Below are 19238 nucleotides of genomic sequence, written 5' to 3'. Positions count from 1 at the left end.
TTTGTTTGAATATTACTTTTAATGTGGCAAAGCAGTTTTTGAGTTTCATTATTGCCATTGTTTAACATTCGATCACCATGCAGACTAATAATTCAGGGTCATGTTCAAGAGTAAAGATTTTTCCTTGATTCAGACAACTGATACATTTGAAACTTCCATGTTCACTTTAACAGGGGGCACTTGCAAGAGTGGGACCCTATGGTGCTGTAGCCCAAAAAGGTTGCGTAACTTTTACAGGATAAACATTCTTCTTGTTCTAGTTTGTGAAAGATTTTGATAAAATAGAAATGGCATGGAACACATCTGCAATGATACATGTAGATTTCTCTCTGGACTGGCAGAAATGGATGACATTTAAACCTTTTAAGAAAGGGACTGGAAAATGTGCTCCAGCTACAAGAGGATCCCATTCCTCAGCCTCCCTAGGTAGATCTATGCCAGGGTATTGGACTGGATGCAATTAGTTAAACCTCGGATTCAGAAGAAACAATGCAAACTATCGGATTCCCAGACGGAGAACCGTGGTTTGACTTCCAGCCAATACTAAGATGGTTTGCAGCTCATCTGAACTGGCAGGAAAAAGAATTAGGAACTCGACATTCAAAGCCACGGCTCTCAATCAGAAAAGGATGGAGTGCCCACTCAAAATGTACTGCCCTTTCTCTGAGTCTTGTTCAAAAGTAAGGGGAAACTGGAGCAGGTGAGTGACAGATTGATGTAGTGCCGACAGCGATGCAGGTGCTGTGGTGAAGACACAGCTGGGGTGAAGGCAAAGCTTTTGATTTACTTTAGTATAACTCTAAATGATTGAACTTACCAAAAGGCTTTTCCAGGAAGTGCCCATACACAGTACTGGTGGCTATGCCCAGGTAGTTTCTGGCCTCCAGAGTATAATTGCCATTATTGTGGTGTGTTGGGTTTTTAAAGGTTAGGCATCCCTCTATGTAGTCCAGGTAAATATCCATGTCAGGCCGCACATACTCAGTGTGGGAAATTTCCTACATTGTCAAAAAATGACAAGGATTGATGTGAAAGAGATCAGCTACAGCCCTGAAAACTTATGTGCATGATACAGTATACAGAGCTCTGTAACATTTCTTCTAAGACTTTGTAGAAACCTTTACTTTAAAAGTAAGTTTAATATTTTTTTCTAAAACCCTAGTAGTTATTGTTGGTAGTTAACAAAGCAGGTTTTTTCTTAAACCAAACAGCAAATAGTAGTCCCTCAGAAATGTAATGATAAAGCTAGATAGAAGTCTAAATAAAATATATTAATAAGCTGATAACAATGGATGATATTTGATATTAATTGAAATTCATCTTCCCCTATGTTCCAAACATTGCCCTTTTGGCTGTTTTGAGGTAATGATGTGAAGAAAATGACATGGAAACAGTTATGGTAGCTTCTGTGTAACATTTGGACTGTTAAACAAACCTTTTCTCCTGCATTTCATAAAATAGAACAACATATCTAGCATTTGCTAATTCATATTGCATTATGATTCAGTGGACCCAAATTGTATTTTTATGCTTAGTGTCAGTCACCTCCTGTTTTTAAATTCTAACTGCAATGCCACATACATACTAGCACGGTTGTTTCCAGGATCTTTCAAAGGACTTGTCACTTGGGGAAACAGCAACAAGTCTGAGGGGTGCCACAGGAAATATGAATATTTAATCAGAAATAACTTTTCTTCTTCTGTCAGCTGCTCCCTTTAGAAGTCACAGCAGATCAACTGCCTCCATCTCTTCTTATTTCTAGAATCCTCCTCTGTCACACCAACCCTCTGCTTGTCCTCCTCCACTTAATCCATGAAAGTTCCCTGTACCCCTCATCTGCACATATCCAAACTATTTCAGTCTTGCCTCAAAACCTGAACTGTCCCACTCATATGCTCAGTTCTAATCCTATCTCATCCCCATTTAGGATTACAAAAAACAAATTTAGCATTTCTATGGTACATGAAACAAACCAAAAAACTAAAATCTGAAAGGACTATTTTCAACTTTATATAATCCATAGTAAGGTTATTAGAATTACCAAAATAAACCTTGGATAACTACAATTGTAAGTGGAATTGAAGCTTTACAGACAATATGTTTCTAATAAATGGTTGCTGAGTTACTTTCAACCTAAACCAGTCACAACCTCGCAGTACTTGTATTAGAGTTGATGAGTATGTCTTTTTTTATTTTATTTACCTCTTCCCAGTGGCATTTACCCAACAATTTACTGTAATGTACTGAGTAAATACTAACCAAGGGGCTGTAAATGTAACCGCTTTTTTGATGAGCACAGAAATTCTGTTTTTTCATAAATGACATTTCCTTTTACAGAGAGTAACAAGTACACAACACATTTTTATCAAACAAAAAAAAAAAGTGCACAATAGATTTACGAGCATGAAATTAAAAATATACCTTATCTTGATAGAACCATCGTAAGACTGGGTGGGGTGAACCACGAACGGTAAACTCAATGCACGTGTCATGGCGGCGTTCTGGCTCCTTCAGCCTAATAATGGTGGGAGGAACTTGAGAGACAAAGAGGACAAAGAATAAAGAAAAAAATGTAAACGATCTGCACTTGTATAGCACATGTTAACAGGTACTCACCTGCCTAAGTTAAAATTAAACCAAAGAAAGAAGTAAACTATTTTTGTGTTTCCCATATAAACTTGATCGTTTTTACTGTCAAAAAACCTTAAAACACTGAAATGTGCACTTCTGAAATTGCATTGGATTTCCTTTCAGGTTTAAGGTTTTTAAGGTTTTAAAGTAGCAGTTTTAAAAAAAAAGATTGAGAAAAACTGAATGATTTTGGCTGTCTTGTAGAAAGCAACAAAATGACAGAAGTATTTCTACCCTTTCTACCACCTGATCTGCTTGTGTCAGAAATTAAATCCCACTTCACCATCAGCCTCCAGAAAGTCTCATCAAAGCAAACTACACATCAGGACAAATTTAAAGGGTATTTGCATGTGGACAAAACTTCAAGTATGAAATTATTTTTATAGGTATTTTAAATAATTTTGCCTTTAACAACACCAAGATAGCGGATAGACAGTGCAGCAAGTTCCACAGCCAGACTCGGCTCATGTTCATTACATGTTCTTTTGGTCAGTTGGCCATAGCTGGTATAATTTTTTCAATAAACTAATACTGAGTAAATTACATAAACCAGTTTACCTTTGTAACATTTTCTGTTTTAGTACCAATAATAATCCTCTATGCTCCTCCTCATGGATCCCTTTGTGTGTAACTATGCTTGTGTATGGGATGAACTTGAACTTAAACATGCTTACATCTAGTGCTGAATTTATACATCATCAGGAACACAGTGGAGATGTCTCAAGAGGTGATAATATTAGATGATGTTTTTCTAGATGTACTGAGTTTATATAGCTGTTACCTTGGACAGGTCTCCATTAAAATGGGTTTTGATGTCAGTGGGACTTCCGAGTTAAACAAAGTTTATTATAATAATAACAATAATAATGATAAAAATAACAACAAATATCATTATACATAAATGGATGATTGTATATAGATATTTAAAGCTGTAATGAACACATTAAAAAAAAGAAAAAAAAAAAAAAAGCTTGGGTGGTAATGGTAAATGGACTGGTCATGTCCCCGGGTTTCTACCAAGTATTTTGAGTTTTTGTTTTGGGCTCATAATTTGTTGCTTTTAAATTTAGTTCTGCATTATTTAGTCTTGAGTATAGCTCTTGCTAGTGCCTCTGTGTTTTGTTTCTAGTTCCTTGTTTAACTGTGTTAATTCCCCTTTGTGTCCAGTCTGTCCTGTCCTGAAGTCAGTCTCATTTCTGTATTCCTTTTCATCTCTAGGGCGTGTCCTTGTCCTAAAGCTTTTCTTCTCTACCTGAGTAATCGAAGTGTTTTATAGAAGGTACCCCATTCACCGATTCATACAAGCACTTCTTTTTATTCATTCACACAGATTAATACACATATTAACACATTAATGGATGCATTGGAGAGCAACTTGGGGTTAGTATCTTGCCCAAGGACACTTTTGCATGCAGACTAGACTAGATTATAGCTACCCCAGTAAATAGGTGAAATATAGTGGGTAATCCCTAAATACCTGAAAATACCTGGAAATTGGAGCAATACAATAATTAATTTAAAAAATGAATACATACAAAATAAAAACTATATGGTCAGAGGTCCCGGGCAGCTCAGCAGAGTGAGCCCAAGCAAGTCAGGAAATTTGATAAATATATAGATCTCTGTATAATGGAGACCTTCCTCACTTTTAATGGTTACTAAGAATAGCATTACACAGATGTTTAGACTGGAATCACACAGCTGTCTTGATCAAAGGGAGGATGACCCAGTGCATGACCCCTGCCAAAAAAGCCCCCACACTATGCTGGGAGACAGCTTATTGGTTTCTTTGCATTTGCTGCCCCCTCATGGGGTTATTCAGACTGGTCCAGATCAATATACTACAATAACCTGCTGTTGATACAGATGAGGGAAAAAATCTACTGCAGCTTAAAAAAATAATTATGCAGCTTATTTCCAGGTGACTCATCCCCCTGTATTACTGCATTGTTAACCCTGAACTCGGTTTCTCCACCTGCCAGATCCCACTTTAAACACTGCTAAATAATAATAGAAATAAAAAATAACCAAAATAGTTATAGTATACATCACAAAAACAAAGTGGTCTTTCGGCAGTTGAACACAGCCTCTACAACACTTAGTGTGAGACTAGGTACCAAGAATAGAATAGAATAGAATTCAACTTTATTGTCATTGCACATGTCACAAGTACAAGGCAACGAAATGCAGTTTGCATCCATCCAGAAGTGCCACTTCTGGACTGGCAGAAAACAAAACCACACTGTAAGAAAATGAAGTCAACATGTAGTGATCATGAGCTGGCCGTGATGTTTCCAAACAAGAAATGTAAGAAACTGAGATTCCGTTCCATCCAATTCTGAGGAGAAGCAGCAGCAGGGAGACTGGTTTGATCCAGGAGTTAAAGCTGTATAATGGCCTTTATACATATTTCAGGATGTCAGTGGGACAGTTTGAGCTCTTGCTGGCAGAGTTGGGACCACATCTAAGGAGGCAGTGAAATCCTTTTAGAGTCCCCACTGACCCAGAGCAGCATCTACTGTAGCTGTGGGTCTGAGATTAAATAGGATTACTCTACTATTTCCCAAATCTTTTTTTTTTATCAGTACTGGTTCTGAAAATTTAAAAAGAATCGAGCTTGGTTTGAAAACATAAATTCCGCCAGTTACATGGTTGGTGTAAACAGCTGCATTAAGAATAGTTGAGTCTGAAAACTAGTTTTAACACATAAAATATGTCCACTGATTTTACATGTCTGTTGTGCATAGGCCTTTATTGCTATAATATTCTTGCAGCCGCTTCAGTCCTTTACAATCCAAGGCCTACCCTACAATCTCAAACACAGCTGCAACATATTAGTCACTGTGTGACATTATTTAGCCCTCTGCATATACAGTACCCTTGGCTGCAATAAACCTTAAATACCACTAGTATGCACTCAAAGAAGACAACTGATACCACAGTAATTTCTCCCTGCAATATTCTAAGATTTGCACAAACATTAACCTAAGTACAAAGAAGCAGCTATCTAATAACGCTAATATATTATATACTACTATATACTAATACTTATAAATATTGATTCAAGACAATTACAAAATTTGGCAGCTAAAATAGAACTAAAACAAAAATAGATGTAAAGTCAAAATTTTAACAATGAATTTGTCAGCTCCCATCTTTAACTAGTTATTACTATTATTAATCTCTTCCACAGTATTTCAGTCACTTAACTGCCTCATAGAAATCTCAAAGACAATCTCGTAAAGTAAAGCTAGAGTTTTAATTTATGAGTGCATCTTACTAAGATTTATATATTTAAAAGAAGAGAGCTTAAAATGGATACAGTAGCCAACTCACATTTCCACAACTATTTATAATGCTACTTTTCACAGTTTTTATGGAGTGCAGTTTTGTGTATAACGTTGTGTCTGTGGTGTATCTACTTACAGTGAACAGTTAGCTGAACTGAAGCGTTGGTCATGCCCACTATGTTGGTGGCAGTGCATACTAATAGGAAGTTGTTGTCATCTCTGCTTACATTGACCAAGGTTATGTTGATGGAGTGAATAGTATTGTCGTAGACTCTAGCCTGGAGGGACAACAAGATAAAATAAACAAGCATAAGCAACAAAAATATGGTCCAATAGAAACATTGATTGTTTAGAGGATGTCATGGTCCTGGGCCATGTTGGCCCAGCATTCTCAGTTTTCATGCGTCTTGTATTTTTCTTTATTTATGCCTTGGTTCCCAGGTTGTCCTGTTAAAATGTTCCTTATTTGATTACCCCCTGTGTGCCCCTCTGTGTATCTGTGAGCCCTCATTTCCCCTCCTTGTGTTTCATTCAATGTTTTCCCCAGCCCGTTATGTCTGTTCTCTCTCTCCCCTCCTGTCTGCACCTCTGTGCACTTCCTGTTTCACTTTGTCAGTCTCCCATCAGTGTTGTTTACTCCTGCCGTGTCTTGTTATAATTATCAGTGTCACCTGTGTTCCCCGTGTGCTCCTACTTCCCTCGTTAACCCTCTGAGTATTTATGTCCGCGTCTCCCTCAGTTCAGTGTCGCGTTCTCCCTCATGACTGTGTGCCCCTCCGTGTGTTTCCTCGTGAGTCAGTTCCTTTATGACTCCCCAGTTTAGTTTCATATTATTTTGTATCGCCTTAACTTCCATCAGCAATAAAGCTGTACTTTGAGTTCAGTCCTGTTCTCCCGTGAGTTTGCGCTTGGGTCCTCATCCTGCCTGCACACAGCCTAAATATGACAGAGGAAGCAATTAATGAACTATACTCAGCAAGACCAATCGAAGAGAAACAGTCTCAGCGGTTAGTTATACTTTTATTTATGAAGAAATTCATCGCTAGTTTAAAAACACAAAGCTCAACAGAGTTCTTAATCTGAAGAAAGAAACTTGGTCTTGTTCCAGTTTTCCTCTATCAGTGACGAGTAGTAAGATGTCTTTTCTTTACTAAGGTTTTTTTTTTTTTTTTTTTTTTTTTTTTAAACTTAGAGTAACAAAACATTTTTAATAAATATCTACTAAATTACGGAAACACTTTCGAGCTACTGGGTTATCTGTTTTAAGGAGTGCGTTTGAGAATTATACTACAACTCAAACCAAGAGCACAAGTTTTGGAGTGTAGCTGCACTAAATAAATGGAAAAATTGCAATACTAAGCTGAGCACCAGATGCAATGTCCTGGAGACGCTGCTCCTACCTGAGATGCCACCTTTCCCTCCGGCGCAGCTGACTCCCATCAGCAATTAAGGGTATTTAAGCCCAGAGCAGGGTGAGCTCTGGGCCAGAGTGCCATTTTGTGTGGGTACAGCTAGTGAGCTGAGTGTTTGCGGTGGTTTCCAGCGGTTTCCAGCTAGTGAGCTGCGTAGTGTGTTGTCCAGCTAGTGAGCTGCGTAGTGTGTTGTCCAGCTAGTGAGCTGCGCTTTCCTTTTGACTTTTTGCTTTATTTGACCAACGCCTGAGTTTTGTTTGTGTTTTGTTGGTGTTTTATGGTGATAACGGCTTGTCCGTCTCTTTTAGTTGACTTACTTCAATAAAACTGTTTTATTTAAACTGTTTCGCCTCCTTGACTCCTTTTTCTGACCCGGTCACTTTTGTTACTTCCCCCTCACCGCCTAGACCCCCCCCCCAGGGGAACATAACAAGTGGGGGCTCGTCCGGGATATTTGAAAAGGGAGTTCTGTGTTGGATTTGGTTTTCTTTTTGATTATCTCGCTTTGGCACCTTTTAGAGATTAATAACTTCCCAGTTAAGGTAGGTGAGTGCCCAGCTGAGCTTTTTAAGTTCCTCCTTCGGGCACTCTTGTTATTTTGCCTTTGTTGTTTTTGGAGTAATCCTGGGTGGGGATTAATTCTCTGTCGGGGGTAGGCAATTCAGGGCTCCAGTCGCTGAAGTTCTGCCTTTAAAGTTGCCTCGAGCCCAGCACGCTCCGGAAGATAGACAGGGCAAGGTTTTGGAACTGGGTAAGTTGTTTTGTTAACGTGTGTGTGTGGCGGGAGGTTAGTTGGTCAGCTAAAGGAAGTTGTGTAGTGGTCTGTTAACTGTCTTAATTAGGTTGTGTTTTTCTAACTCTTCACCATCCCCAAAATGGTTGACACAGCTGCTAGTGTACAGGTGTCTAGAGGCTCGTTTGTGAGCAATAACATTCACCTGGTTCCAGACTTCTGTGAATCCAGTGTTCACAGCTTTTTCAGTGTGTTCGAACGCCTGGCAACTGCACTGCAGTGGCCTCAAGATGTGTGGGGGTTGATGTTGCTGTGTCGGTTGACAGGTAAGGCTCAAGAAGCGTGTTCTGGTCTGTCTAGGCAGGACGGCCTGGTTTATGGAAAGATCAAAAGTGCCGTCCTCCAAGCCTATGAACTGGTACCTGAGGCCTATAGGCAGCATTTTCGAGGGTTGGAGTTGGCGCAGGGACAGTCCTATCTTGACTTCGCCAGGGAGAAGGCGAGGCTCTTTGATAGGTGGTGTGCGGAAAGCCAGGTTAATGATGTGGGGTCCATACGTGAGCTTATGCTGGTGGAGGATTTTAAAAACTCTGTTCCTAAGTCTGTGGCCCTTTAAGTGAACAGAGGGTTACAACTCTACAGCAAGCTGCCACCCTGGCAGATGAGTTTAAGCTGATTCATACAGCAAGTGCGGTAGGACAGGATATCCCTCTGCACTATAGCGCAGCCTGGACAGGTAAAAGTGGGCCAGCTAAGAAGGAAAATGCAGTTATGGTGTTAAGACCTAGGCCCAAACTGTGTTTTTTCTGTCACAAGCCTGGCCATGTGGTTGCCAATTGTGTCAAACTGGCACTCAAACAGAAAGCCCACTCAACACAAAAGGGGCCTGTTTTGAGAAAAGTCAGTCGTGGCTCTCAAACTGACAAGCTTGCCAGGCCTACGGAAAGGCTAAACCTGGAGCACAATTGCTCGGTAGCACCCCGTAATCGGTGTACGAGGCCAACTAACCCTGAGCTGCCGCTGGTTGATCCTTTCTCCGGTTCATGTTCAAAACCACCCTTCAGATCTGCACCCCTTGCTAACATAAATTTGACAAACCATGGGTTTGCATTTATGGGAGGGGGCCCTAGCAGGGCCTCTCTCTCTCCTGAGGGTGCCTGTGTGGGCGTGTCCCACTACCTCCTACCTGAGATGCCACCTTTCCCTCCGGCGCAGCTGACTCCCATCAGCAATTAAGGGTATTTAAGCCCAGAGCAGGGTGAGCTCTGGGCCAGAGTGCCATTTTGTGTGGGTACAGCTAGTGAGCTGAGTGTTTGCGGTGGTTTCCAGCTAGTGAGCTGTGTAGTGTGTTGTCCAGCTAGTGAGCTGTGTAGTGTGTTGTCCAGCTAGTGAGCTGCGCTTTCCTTTTGACTTTTTGCTTTATTTGACCAACGCCTGAGTTTTGTTTGTGTTTTGTTGGTGTTTTATGGTGATAACGGCTTGTCCATCTCTTTTAGTTGACTTACTTCAATAAAACTGTTTTATTTAAACTGTTTCGCCTCCTTGACTCCTTTTTCTGACCCGGTCACTTTTGTTACTTCCCCCTCACCGCCTAGACCCCCCCCCCAGGGGAACGTAACAGTGGTCTACAAAAAATTTGTTCAGTGCCTTCTTGGAGAGACTGCACAGTAGGTCTGCTGCCATCGACCAGCGAGCCAACACACATGTATATTAAAATCTCTAACAATGAGAACACAATCATAGTTGGGCATAATCCCAGCTACAGTGGGGCAAAAAAGTATTTAGTCAGCCACCGATTGTGCAAGTTCCCCCACTTAAAATGATGACAGAGGTCAGTAATTTGCACCAGAGGTACACTTCAACTGTGAGAGACAGAATGTGAAAAGAAAATCCATGAATCCACATGGTAGGATTTGTAAAGAATTTATTCATAAATTAGGGTGGAAAATAAGTATTTGGTCACCCCAAACAAGGAAAATCTCTGGCTCTCACAGACCTGTAACGTCTTCTGTAAGAAGCTTTTCTGTCCCCCACTCGTTACCTGTATGAATGGCACCTGTTTGAACTCATCATCTGTATAAAAGACACCTGTCCACAGCCTCAAACAGTCAGACTCCAAACTCCGCCATGGCCAAGACCAAAGAGCTTTCGAAGGACACCAGGAAAAGTATTGTAGACCTGCACCAGACTGGGAAGAGTGAATCTACAATAGGCAAGCAGCTTGGTGTGAAAAAATCAACTGTGGGAGCAATCATCAGAAAATGGAAGACATACAAGGCCACTGATAATCTCCCACGATCTGGGGCTCCACGCAAGATCTCATCCCATGGGGTCTAAATGATCATGAGAACGGTGAGCAAAGATCCCAGAACCACACGGGGGGACCTGGTGAATGACCTGCAGAGAGCTGGGACCAAAGTAACAAAGGTCACCATCAGTAACACACTACAACGGCAGGGAATCAAATCCCGCAGTGCCAGACGTGTTCCGCTGCTGAAGCCAGTGCATGTCCAGGCCCATCTGAAGTTTGCCAGAGAGCACATGGATGATACAGCAGAGGATTGGGAGAATGTCATGTGGTCAGATGAAACCAAAGTAGAACTTTTTGGTATAAACTCAACTCGTCGTGTTTGGAGGAAGAAGAATACTGAGTTGCATCCCAAGAACACCATACCTACTGTGAAGCATGGGGGTGGAAACATCATGCTATGGGGCTGTTTTTCTGCCAAGGGGACAGGACGACTGATCAGTGTTAAGGACAGAATGAATGGGGCCATGTATCGTGAGATTTTGAGCCAAAATCTCCTTCCATCAGTGAGAACTTTGAAGATGAAACGAGGCTGGGTCTTCCAACATGACAATGATCCAAAACACACCGCCCGGGCAACAAAGGAGTGGCTCCGTAAGAAGCATTTGAAAGTCCTGGAGTGGCCTAGCCAGTCTCCAGACCTCAACCCCATAGAAAATCTGTGGCGGGAGTTGAAAATCCGTGTTGCTCGGCGACAGCCCCAAAACATCACTGCTCTCAAGAAGATCTGCATGGAGGAATGGGCCAAAATACCAACTACTGTGTGTGCGAAACCTGGTAGAGACCTATAGTAAACGTTTGACCTCTGTTATTGCCAACAAAGGTTATGTTACAAAGTATTGAGTTGTATTTTTGTTATTGACCAAATACTTATTTTCCACCCTGATTTACGAATAAATTCTTTACAAATCCTACCATGTGGATTCATGGATTTTTTTTTTTTCACATTCTGTCTCTCACAGTTGAAGTGTACCTCTGGTGCAAATTACTGACCTCTGTCATCATTTTAGGTGGGGGAACTTGCACAATCGGTGGCTGACTAAATACTTTTTTGCCCCACTGTACAAAAAAAAAAAAAAATCAGGGAAGTTGTTTATGAAGTTCTTATTGTATTTCAGGCAGCTGCAGATGACAGCACAGAAAACTGGGTTAGTGCGACTTATTTGAAATGAGGTAAAGTCGAAGCTGGAGAATGAAGATTGTAGAAACCATTGCTTCCATTTGTAATCCTTTTTGTATTAATATACAGTATAGTCGCCAGAATTACTGAGCATAAAATCTGCTCGGACCAGGGTCTACCACCCTCGGCTGACAGGTTGGTAGAACAGCTGAAGACTAACAAAGAGGTGAGGCAGTTTTTGGGGGCTTGCTGGCTATGACGGCGGGTTCGTTCTCAACTTCACAGAGCTGACCAGCCCCCCAAAAGGGTGCCCCGAGTCTGGTTCGGTAGACGGGGCAGTGTTAGGTGGCATATGTGTTGGTGAAGAAGGCTCTCTGTGGGGAACCCTTGCTCTAAACCCCTGATTCTATTGATTATGGTAAATTTAAAAGTTGTCAAAAATGGTCATTAAAAAAGGAGGGTTTTTTTGGTATATGATCAGTTTTTATGTCCTATCCCAGGACAAGATCAGAATGCGATTAAACTTGTGAGTAAGCTTATTTTAATTTTGAGGACAGCCTGTTGACTCAAATATTAAATTAAAAGTAGTCTTGAGGCAGTTATTTCAAGCTTCTACGTGATTGTTAAAATCAACTCCCATAAAAAACAGGCAAGTGATTGAGCTACAACAATTAGTTGTTGCAGCTTTGTTAATTAACCCCTTCATATCAGTAGCTAAAGCTAACTTTTAAAATAAATCCAAAGAGTACAGTGGTCTCTTTCTAGTAATAATTATGTCAATAAATGATACCAAGAAGACATAGAAAAGCTATTTATGAAGGAACGTCCTGCTGCCATTTGGTATCAATTTACGGAATGCCGTCATTTCAAGCCTAGGATTAGTCCGTTCTCTGTGAAGTTGTGAATTTGTGCATGCCCTCCCTACCTCTTGTGCATTGATGGAGTGCAAGCCAGTGACAGGCCAATCCACTTCAGGTAATGGTGAACCAGAGCCATTACAGATTGCCGTTACTTGATCACCTTCGACAACTGTGAGGTTGCTGTGGCTGACGCTGATATCTGGTAGGTCTGAGAAGGGAATACAGAGAAGGAGAAAGAGAAAAATATGTTATCCTATGTTCCTCCTTCTTAAAGTATGTATTCACCAAAGTTGTTTCCATCCTTCTCACAAAACCCACCATCATCTGAACAATCTCTCCGTAACACCATACCTACCTAATACCTCCTCATCACCTCTGTTCCCTTCAGCTACAGGTCTATTAAAGTCTGCTCTAATCACTGCTCTCTCCACCCTGGGTATGCTCTACCACTGAGATTCAAACTGAAACTGATCTGATACCACCCCAAAGAGATTTTTTTTTTTTTTAAATGTTTGAAAATGGCTAAAATTTCCAACTGTGTTAGGTTTCAAGTTCACCAAGTTGTCACTGTGGATGTCCAGGTACTTGCCCCACCATATCAGCACCTTGTCCCAGCACAGACACAGGCCATGCAGCCATCCTCTTCCTGCTGAAATGACCACTAGATCACTAGGTTGTCTAGCGCTGTTCACATTCAGAAGCAGATGATTACTCCAAGAACACTTCACAAAATCGTTCACATGTGCTTGATCCACCTCCTACTGTACTGCTCATCACTAATACACTGTTCAAAAAACTTTGTAAAAACATCAGATATTAATGAGGAAAAAACCCTGCTGGATATCTACAGTAATATCGACTGATAATGTGTTAGGAACAAAAGGATGTCACATCATTGGTTGGAAATGAAAATGATCAACCTACATTGGGCTGAATTCAAGTACGCAACAAATTCCTTCTGACTCTCTCTCCTGACTTCGAGAAAGAAATTCATGCCTTAATTCCATCCAGGTTTGATTACTGCAACAGCCTTTATTTTGGAATCAGTCAGGTCTTCTTTTCTTTGCAACTAATTTTGAAGGGGGCTCCTCCTGACATGTGCATGCAAATAGAGTAAGACCATATTTCTGATTTTTTGACTTCTTTAGACTGACCTCCAGTACATTTTAGAATTTTTTGTCATTTTAAGTCTTTAAATAGATTAGCACGCCCTCACCTTTCCAAAATTTTAACAATGCACGTCTAATAGAACTTTAGGGTCAGCTGATCAGATTCTTCTGGTTTTCCAAAAGCAGACTAAAGCATAGAAAAGATCAGGCCATTGCTGTAGCTGCACCTAAAATTTGCAACAGTCTGCTTCTTTAAATTAGGAACTCACCAACACTTAATACCTTTAAACACTTGAAGACCTATCTTTACACCCATATCTTTACGCCCTTGTGTTTAAATGTGACACTATGTTTTTTTTCTTGTCTGTCTTAAGTTTTTTTCTGCATTTTCCTGCTCTGTTTTATTCCTTTTATTTATACAACACTTTTGTTAACCCTTTTTGTTTTTAAATTTTGATTATAAATAAATTGACCTAGCTCAGTGTGGACCAGGGCATCACTAAGATCCAGGACAGATGGAACCTGGTGGGATTGGATGGACTGAAACATAATGTCCCAAAGGGGTTCTATTGGATTTATGTCAGGCAAGCGTGGGCCCAGTCAATGGTATCAATTCCTTCATCCTTGAGCAATTTCCAGCATATTCTCATCTCACACCTAATGGCAGTGAGGATGCCGTTGCCAAGCATGTAGAGGTCTGTGTGTCCCTCCTATTCCTACCATCACTGACCCACCATCAAACCAGTCATGCTGAACAACATTACCGTCAGCATAATGCTCTCCACAGCTTCTCCAGACCCTTTCACATCTGTCACATGTGCTCAGGGTTCAACTGCTCTCATCTGCACACAATGCCAGAGGTGAAGCTGCCAATTCTGGTACTGGGCGACTGTGGCTCAGGGGGTTGGGAATTGCATCTGTAACCGGAAGGTCGCCGGTTCGATCCCTGGGCTCTCTGTCCTGGTCGTTTTGTCCTTGGGCAAGACACTTTACCCTACTTGCCTACTGATGTTGGCCAGAGGGGCCGATGGCGCGATATGGCAGCCTCGCTTCTGTCAGTCTGCCCCAGGGCAGCTGTGGCTACAACTGTAGCTGCCTCCACCAGTGTATGAATGTGAGAGTGAATGAATAGTGGTATTGTAAAGCGCTTTGGGTGCCTTGAAAAGCGCTATATAAATCCAATCCATTATTATTATTATTATTATTATTACTCAATGGCAAACGCTCATTGGGCTTCATGGTGCCAGGCAGTCAGGACAGGGCCCACTAGGGGATGTTGGGCCCTGAGGCCACCCTCCTAATTCTGTTTCTGATAGTTTGGTCAAAGATATTCACATCAGTTGCTTGATGGAGGTAATTTTGTAGCTCTGGCAGTGCTCATCCTGTTCCTCCTTGCACAAAGCAGCAGGTATTGGTCCTACTGATTGGTTAAGGGCCTTCTACGTCCTTGTCCAGCTCTCCTAGGGTCCTAGCATTTCCTTTGCCTCACCCTTTGGTCATGCTGCATTCTCCTCAGTTCTTCTCTGTGCCCGAACCTGAAGATGTTGGATTTAACCCTTTAATTAAGTAGTTCCTTTTGGTCACTAGCAATGCAAGGCTTATTGTTCATTTTGTTAGTCTGTGATGCAGCAAGGGAAACTGTTAATGTCTCCTCCATGCAGATTATAAAGTACTTTCCAGGCTCCAGACTCAAAGCAGACCTGCAGTGTCTTCACAGCCTCATGAACAACTCTTGTAGATACAATGTGTTGTTAAGCAAGAGGAACATACCTTGGTGTCAGCAGGACTACATTGTGGTCAGATGGTCAGAAGAGGGATTGCAGTGACAACAATAAAAACCCCAGAATTCAGGGCTGGCAGGCATTTTACCGAGGAAAGAGTGATGTTACATGCTGCATCTTCATCAGCTGATGGTTCAATGTAAACAACACCAACAATAACCGATAAGAAGTACTATGAATGCAGTCTAACACCGTCCAGATCAATATCTGGCCCACATAGTAACATGTCCAGGATTGTACCATTTTTCAGTCACTAATGCTGTCATCTGGGATGTGTGAGTTCAGCCATGTTTAGATGATGCACAACATACTAAACTCACAGTAGTCCCTCTGTGTCATAATCAGCCCTCTTTAATCTATCCTATGCTCAAGGAACTCACATTCCCCATGATGTTAGCTGGAATGGACAGGTTACATCTCTTATTTTCGAATCACTTAGCTTTACCCATGCAAGCCCATTGTCTCCTCCGGAAGAGACAGATTATTCTCCTTAGAATACCAGGTCTTGCTCACCAGTGTTAAAAAAAAACCTAAATTAAAGAAAAAAAGCCCAATGAGAAAAAAAATGTGTTTAAGTAGCAAAGTCATAAACACAAGGGCTACTGCAACAGCTTTCATCTCAACACAGCACCATGGTAATATGAATACAGAGAGACAGAACAAAGAAGAACAAAGAGATACACATTCTTAGACGATTGTGTTTTGCTTGATTACTTTAGTAAGAGTGTGCCTGTGTGTGTACAAAGGGGGGGGGAAAGAACAGCTATCTGCTGGAGCTGCAGGTCCAGTCAGTGGCAGGTGCCTTCTTCTTTGATCTTTGAACCAACAGGTAACTGATAACTGAACATATAAGAATAATTTAACCAACTAGCATTTCTAGTATACAGTATATGGTGTATGTTTGTGTGTGTGTAAAAAACATTTCTGCCAACATTTCTATTATTATTATTACTATTATTATTATTATTATTATTATTATTATTATTATTATCTTTTAATAACAATAAAAACAACAACAATAATCATCATCATCATCATCCTCAAGCTAGTGACTTTTATCCATTTTTGTTTAAAGGTGCTGTGTTCAGTTTTTCTCTCTGCTGATTTTATGAGGTTGACAGGGATACCTCAGTAGCATCGACAGACTTAAGCTGTGCAAACACTGTGCGATTTTTTTCAGTCGCGTTATTCAGCTTCTGCTCAAACTGTATGATTGACTTGCAGGGGTTAGAAGTTCGTAGGTCACGATGCAGAGTCTCACACTATAAAGCCCGAGGCTCTGATGCGACCTGAGTGCTCACACTGTGCGTCCATAACATGAAGGTTATAGCAGAAAATCTGTCGCTCGCTCTCCCTCTCTCTTCCTCTCTGTCTTTCACTCACACAGACACGCACACCACCACCATCAACCTTGCTAAATTGCTAATAAAAAACTATGAACAGGCAGCTGTGATTGAGCAGCAATGTCCATCCAATTATTTTCACGGTTGTTGTAGTCGTGATAATTTTGTGAGGCCGACAAGATTTCAAACAGGTTTGATTTTCTTATGACCAAACGATTGATGATCGGGAGCTGGACGTGAGGTGTTAATCGCTTCTCGTTACCCATGTATACTACATGATGCACGACACACGATGAAGTCGGTCGCACGACTGAAAAATCGGCTCAAAATGGGCCAAAAATCACACAGCGTATGCCCAGCATTACTGAAAGAAAGACAAATGCTCTGACCATCATTTTACTGGCTGCATCTTGATGGATGCTCAATCATCCAGGTAAGTAAATCTCCAATAGCTGATTCTGTTCATATCACATCAAATTCACCAGGGAGGATATGAAAAGTGGCAGGTTAGCCTTCTTAGACTGTGAGATTTCCATCAGCAATGGGGGACATCTAAAAGCTGATGTGTACCGTAAACCTACGCATACGGATCTGTATTTAAGGTTTGACTCTCATCATCCACTGGAGCATAAACTGGGTGTCATCAGGACGCTACAACACAGAGCGAACACCATCACCACAGACACAGCGGCCAGGGAAGCAGAAGAACAGCACCTCAAGAAGGCCCTGAGTAAATGTGGTTATTCCAGCTGGACTTTTGTCAAAGCTGGGAAGGCGCCAAAAGCAAGCTCCAGCCGATCCAGGACAAAAGGACAACCACTGCTTAAGCGAAAACCTGTAGTGATTCCGTACGTGTCAGAGCAGTTGAGACACATTTTTTCTAAACACCAGGTCTCTGTGGCTTTTAAACACCAATACACGCTGCGCCAAAAATGGGTCCACCCCAAGGATCGGGTCCCCCGACACAAACAGAGTAACATAGTGTACGCTGTTAAATGCCAGGAGGATTGTCAGGATTTATACATCGGGGAAACAAAACAACCTCTGGCAAAGTGGATGGCACAACACAGAAGAGCCACCTCGTCAGGCCAGGACTCTGCAGTCTATTCACACCTACAGGCCCGTGGACACTCTTTCAATGATGAGGATGTACACATCTTGGACAGGGAGGAACGCTGGTTTGAGTGCGGAGTCAAGGAGGCCATTTACATGAAAAGGGAAAGACCATCTCTGAATCGAGGAGAGCGCCTAAGGGTACATCTTTCGCCATCTTACAATGCTGTGATTGCAGCCATTCCCCAACTCTTGGTGAATGGTACTCATACCCATTGATCAATGGTCTTTGATCAGTGGGTTTTAGTCAGTGGTTGTTGATCAACGGTCATGAGAATTTGCATAATTAAGATTAAGGAACTGACCTCCCAGCCCATTGTTCCTTCAGTGGGCTGGTTTCAGTCATTGTGCAAATGTACTGTTTATAAGATGAAACCTGCAGTCAGCTGGGACTGAAGAAGTCACTTGGATGAGTGACGAAACATTTCTCCTACAAAACGCTACATCCAGATGAACAGAATCAACTACTGGAGATTTACTGGCTGCAATTAAATGGAATCAGCAGTCAGAATACCATGGTTAATGTGTATATTTAGAGTATAAATATAACCACACAAGCTTACCACAACTGCTGATGTTCATATCTTGAAGCAATATTCTCCTGTAGCTGTCAGCACAGTATAACTGCTGGCTGCTAAGACCTGCCTCTCCTCTCTGTTGCCATAGCTGCAGCCAGCGAATCTCACAGCCACAGGTGAACACCACATCCTCCAAATGCCTGAAAAGAGAACAGCACTGACAGAATTAGCAATGCTCTAAATCTCATACTCACCTTTAGACTCACTGCCAGCGGAACAAGAACGTTTGTCATTTTCAAAACTTTTTAAGAAGGTTCTGATTAGATGTTAGTTCTATAGAACTAGCATCTAATCAAGAAGTGCAATGTTCCATGAGGTGACTTGCTCCCCAGCGGGCCTAAGCCGAACACACTCCAGTTTGGAAGTCCTGGAATCCATGGCAACAAAGACTGGTGTAACAGTGAACATTAATGGGTCTATTTGGGTCTATTTCCTTTGAACTGTGCATTTTCAGGCTGGTGAAATGAATCAGCCAAGTAATTATATTAAAATAAATGAGTCAGCTTGTATTTAAGATATTTTTAGAAACTTCTGGCATAAATTTAGAGAAAGACAACCATACTGGAATCTTACCAACATCAGCACAAATCAGCTAGCTGGTATATAATGATGTGCTACGTGATCGCTAGCGACACAGCTATGTTAGCACAACTTTTTTCTACTCGATGAAAGTTAATGTGAAGTAGGGCTGCACGATTTTGCATAAAATGAGAATCACGATTTTTTGGCTTAGAATTGAGATCACGATTCTCTCACGATTTTCTTTTCCAGTATAAATATTTATTGCACTTATTAACTGCACATCAACTTCGTAACAGTTGAGACTGAACATAAAAACAATAAATAAACATAAAAACAACAAATGTCTCACGTTTTGTTGTTGCCGCAAAATGTTGTACTGCTTGAAATTCCAGCTCTTTATCCTCTCCAGGATACTTGAGGGTGCATGGGAGTTTGCCC

At 41.3% G+C, this 19238-nt stretch overlaps 1 protein-coding gene across 2 annotated transcripts in view; it reads right to left on the bottom strand.

The window, feature by feature from the left end:
* LOC101471879 (NT-3 growth factor receptor) overlaps positions 1-19238 on the bottom strand; it is an 88552-nt gene that overhangs the window by 32054 nt on the left and 37260 nt on the right. For both annotated transcript variants that reach the window (XM_014414514.3, XM_076886152.1), the window contains exons 5-9: positions 18264-18418; positions 12420-12562; positions 6058-6199; positions 2422-2534; positions 818-998 (exon numbers count right to left, since the gene is read on the bottom strand). In XM_014414514.3, coding sequence (XP_014270000.1) covers positions 818-998; positions 2422-2534; positions 6058-6199; positions 12420-12562; positions 18264-18418 — 734 coding nt within the window. The remainder of the gene's footprint in view (positions 1-817; positions 999-2421; positions 2535-6057; positions 6200-12419; positions 12563-18263; positions 18419-19238) is intronic.

This window comes from Maylandia zebra, linkage group LG7 (genome assembly GCF_041146795.1).
Source record: "Maylandia zebra isolate NMK-2024a linkage group LG7, Mzebra_GT3a, whole genome shotgun sequence".
In the NCBI taxonomy this organism is placed as follows: Eukaryota; Metazoa; Chordata; class Actinopteri; order Cichliformes; family Cichlidae; genus Maylandia; species Maylandia zebra.
Note: the sequence above shows the minus strand (reverse complement) of the source record. Positions and strands in the feature narration are given on the sequence as shown.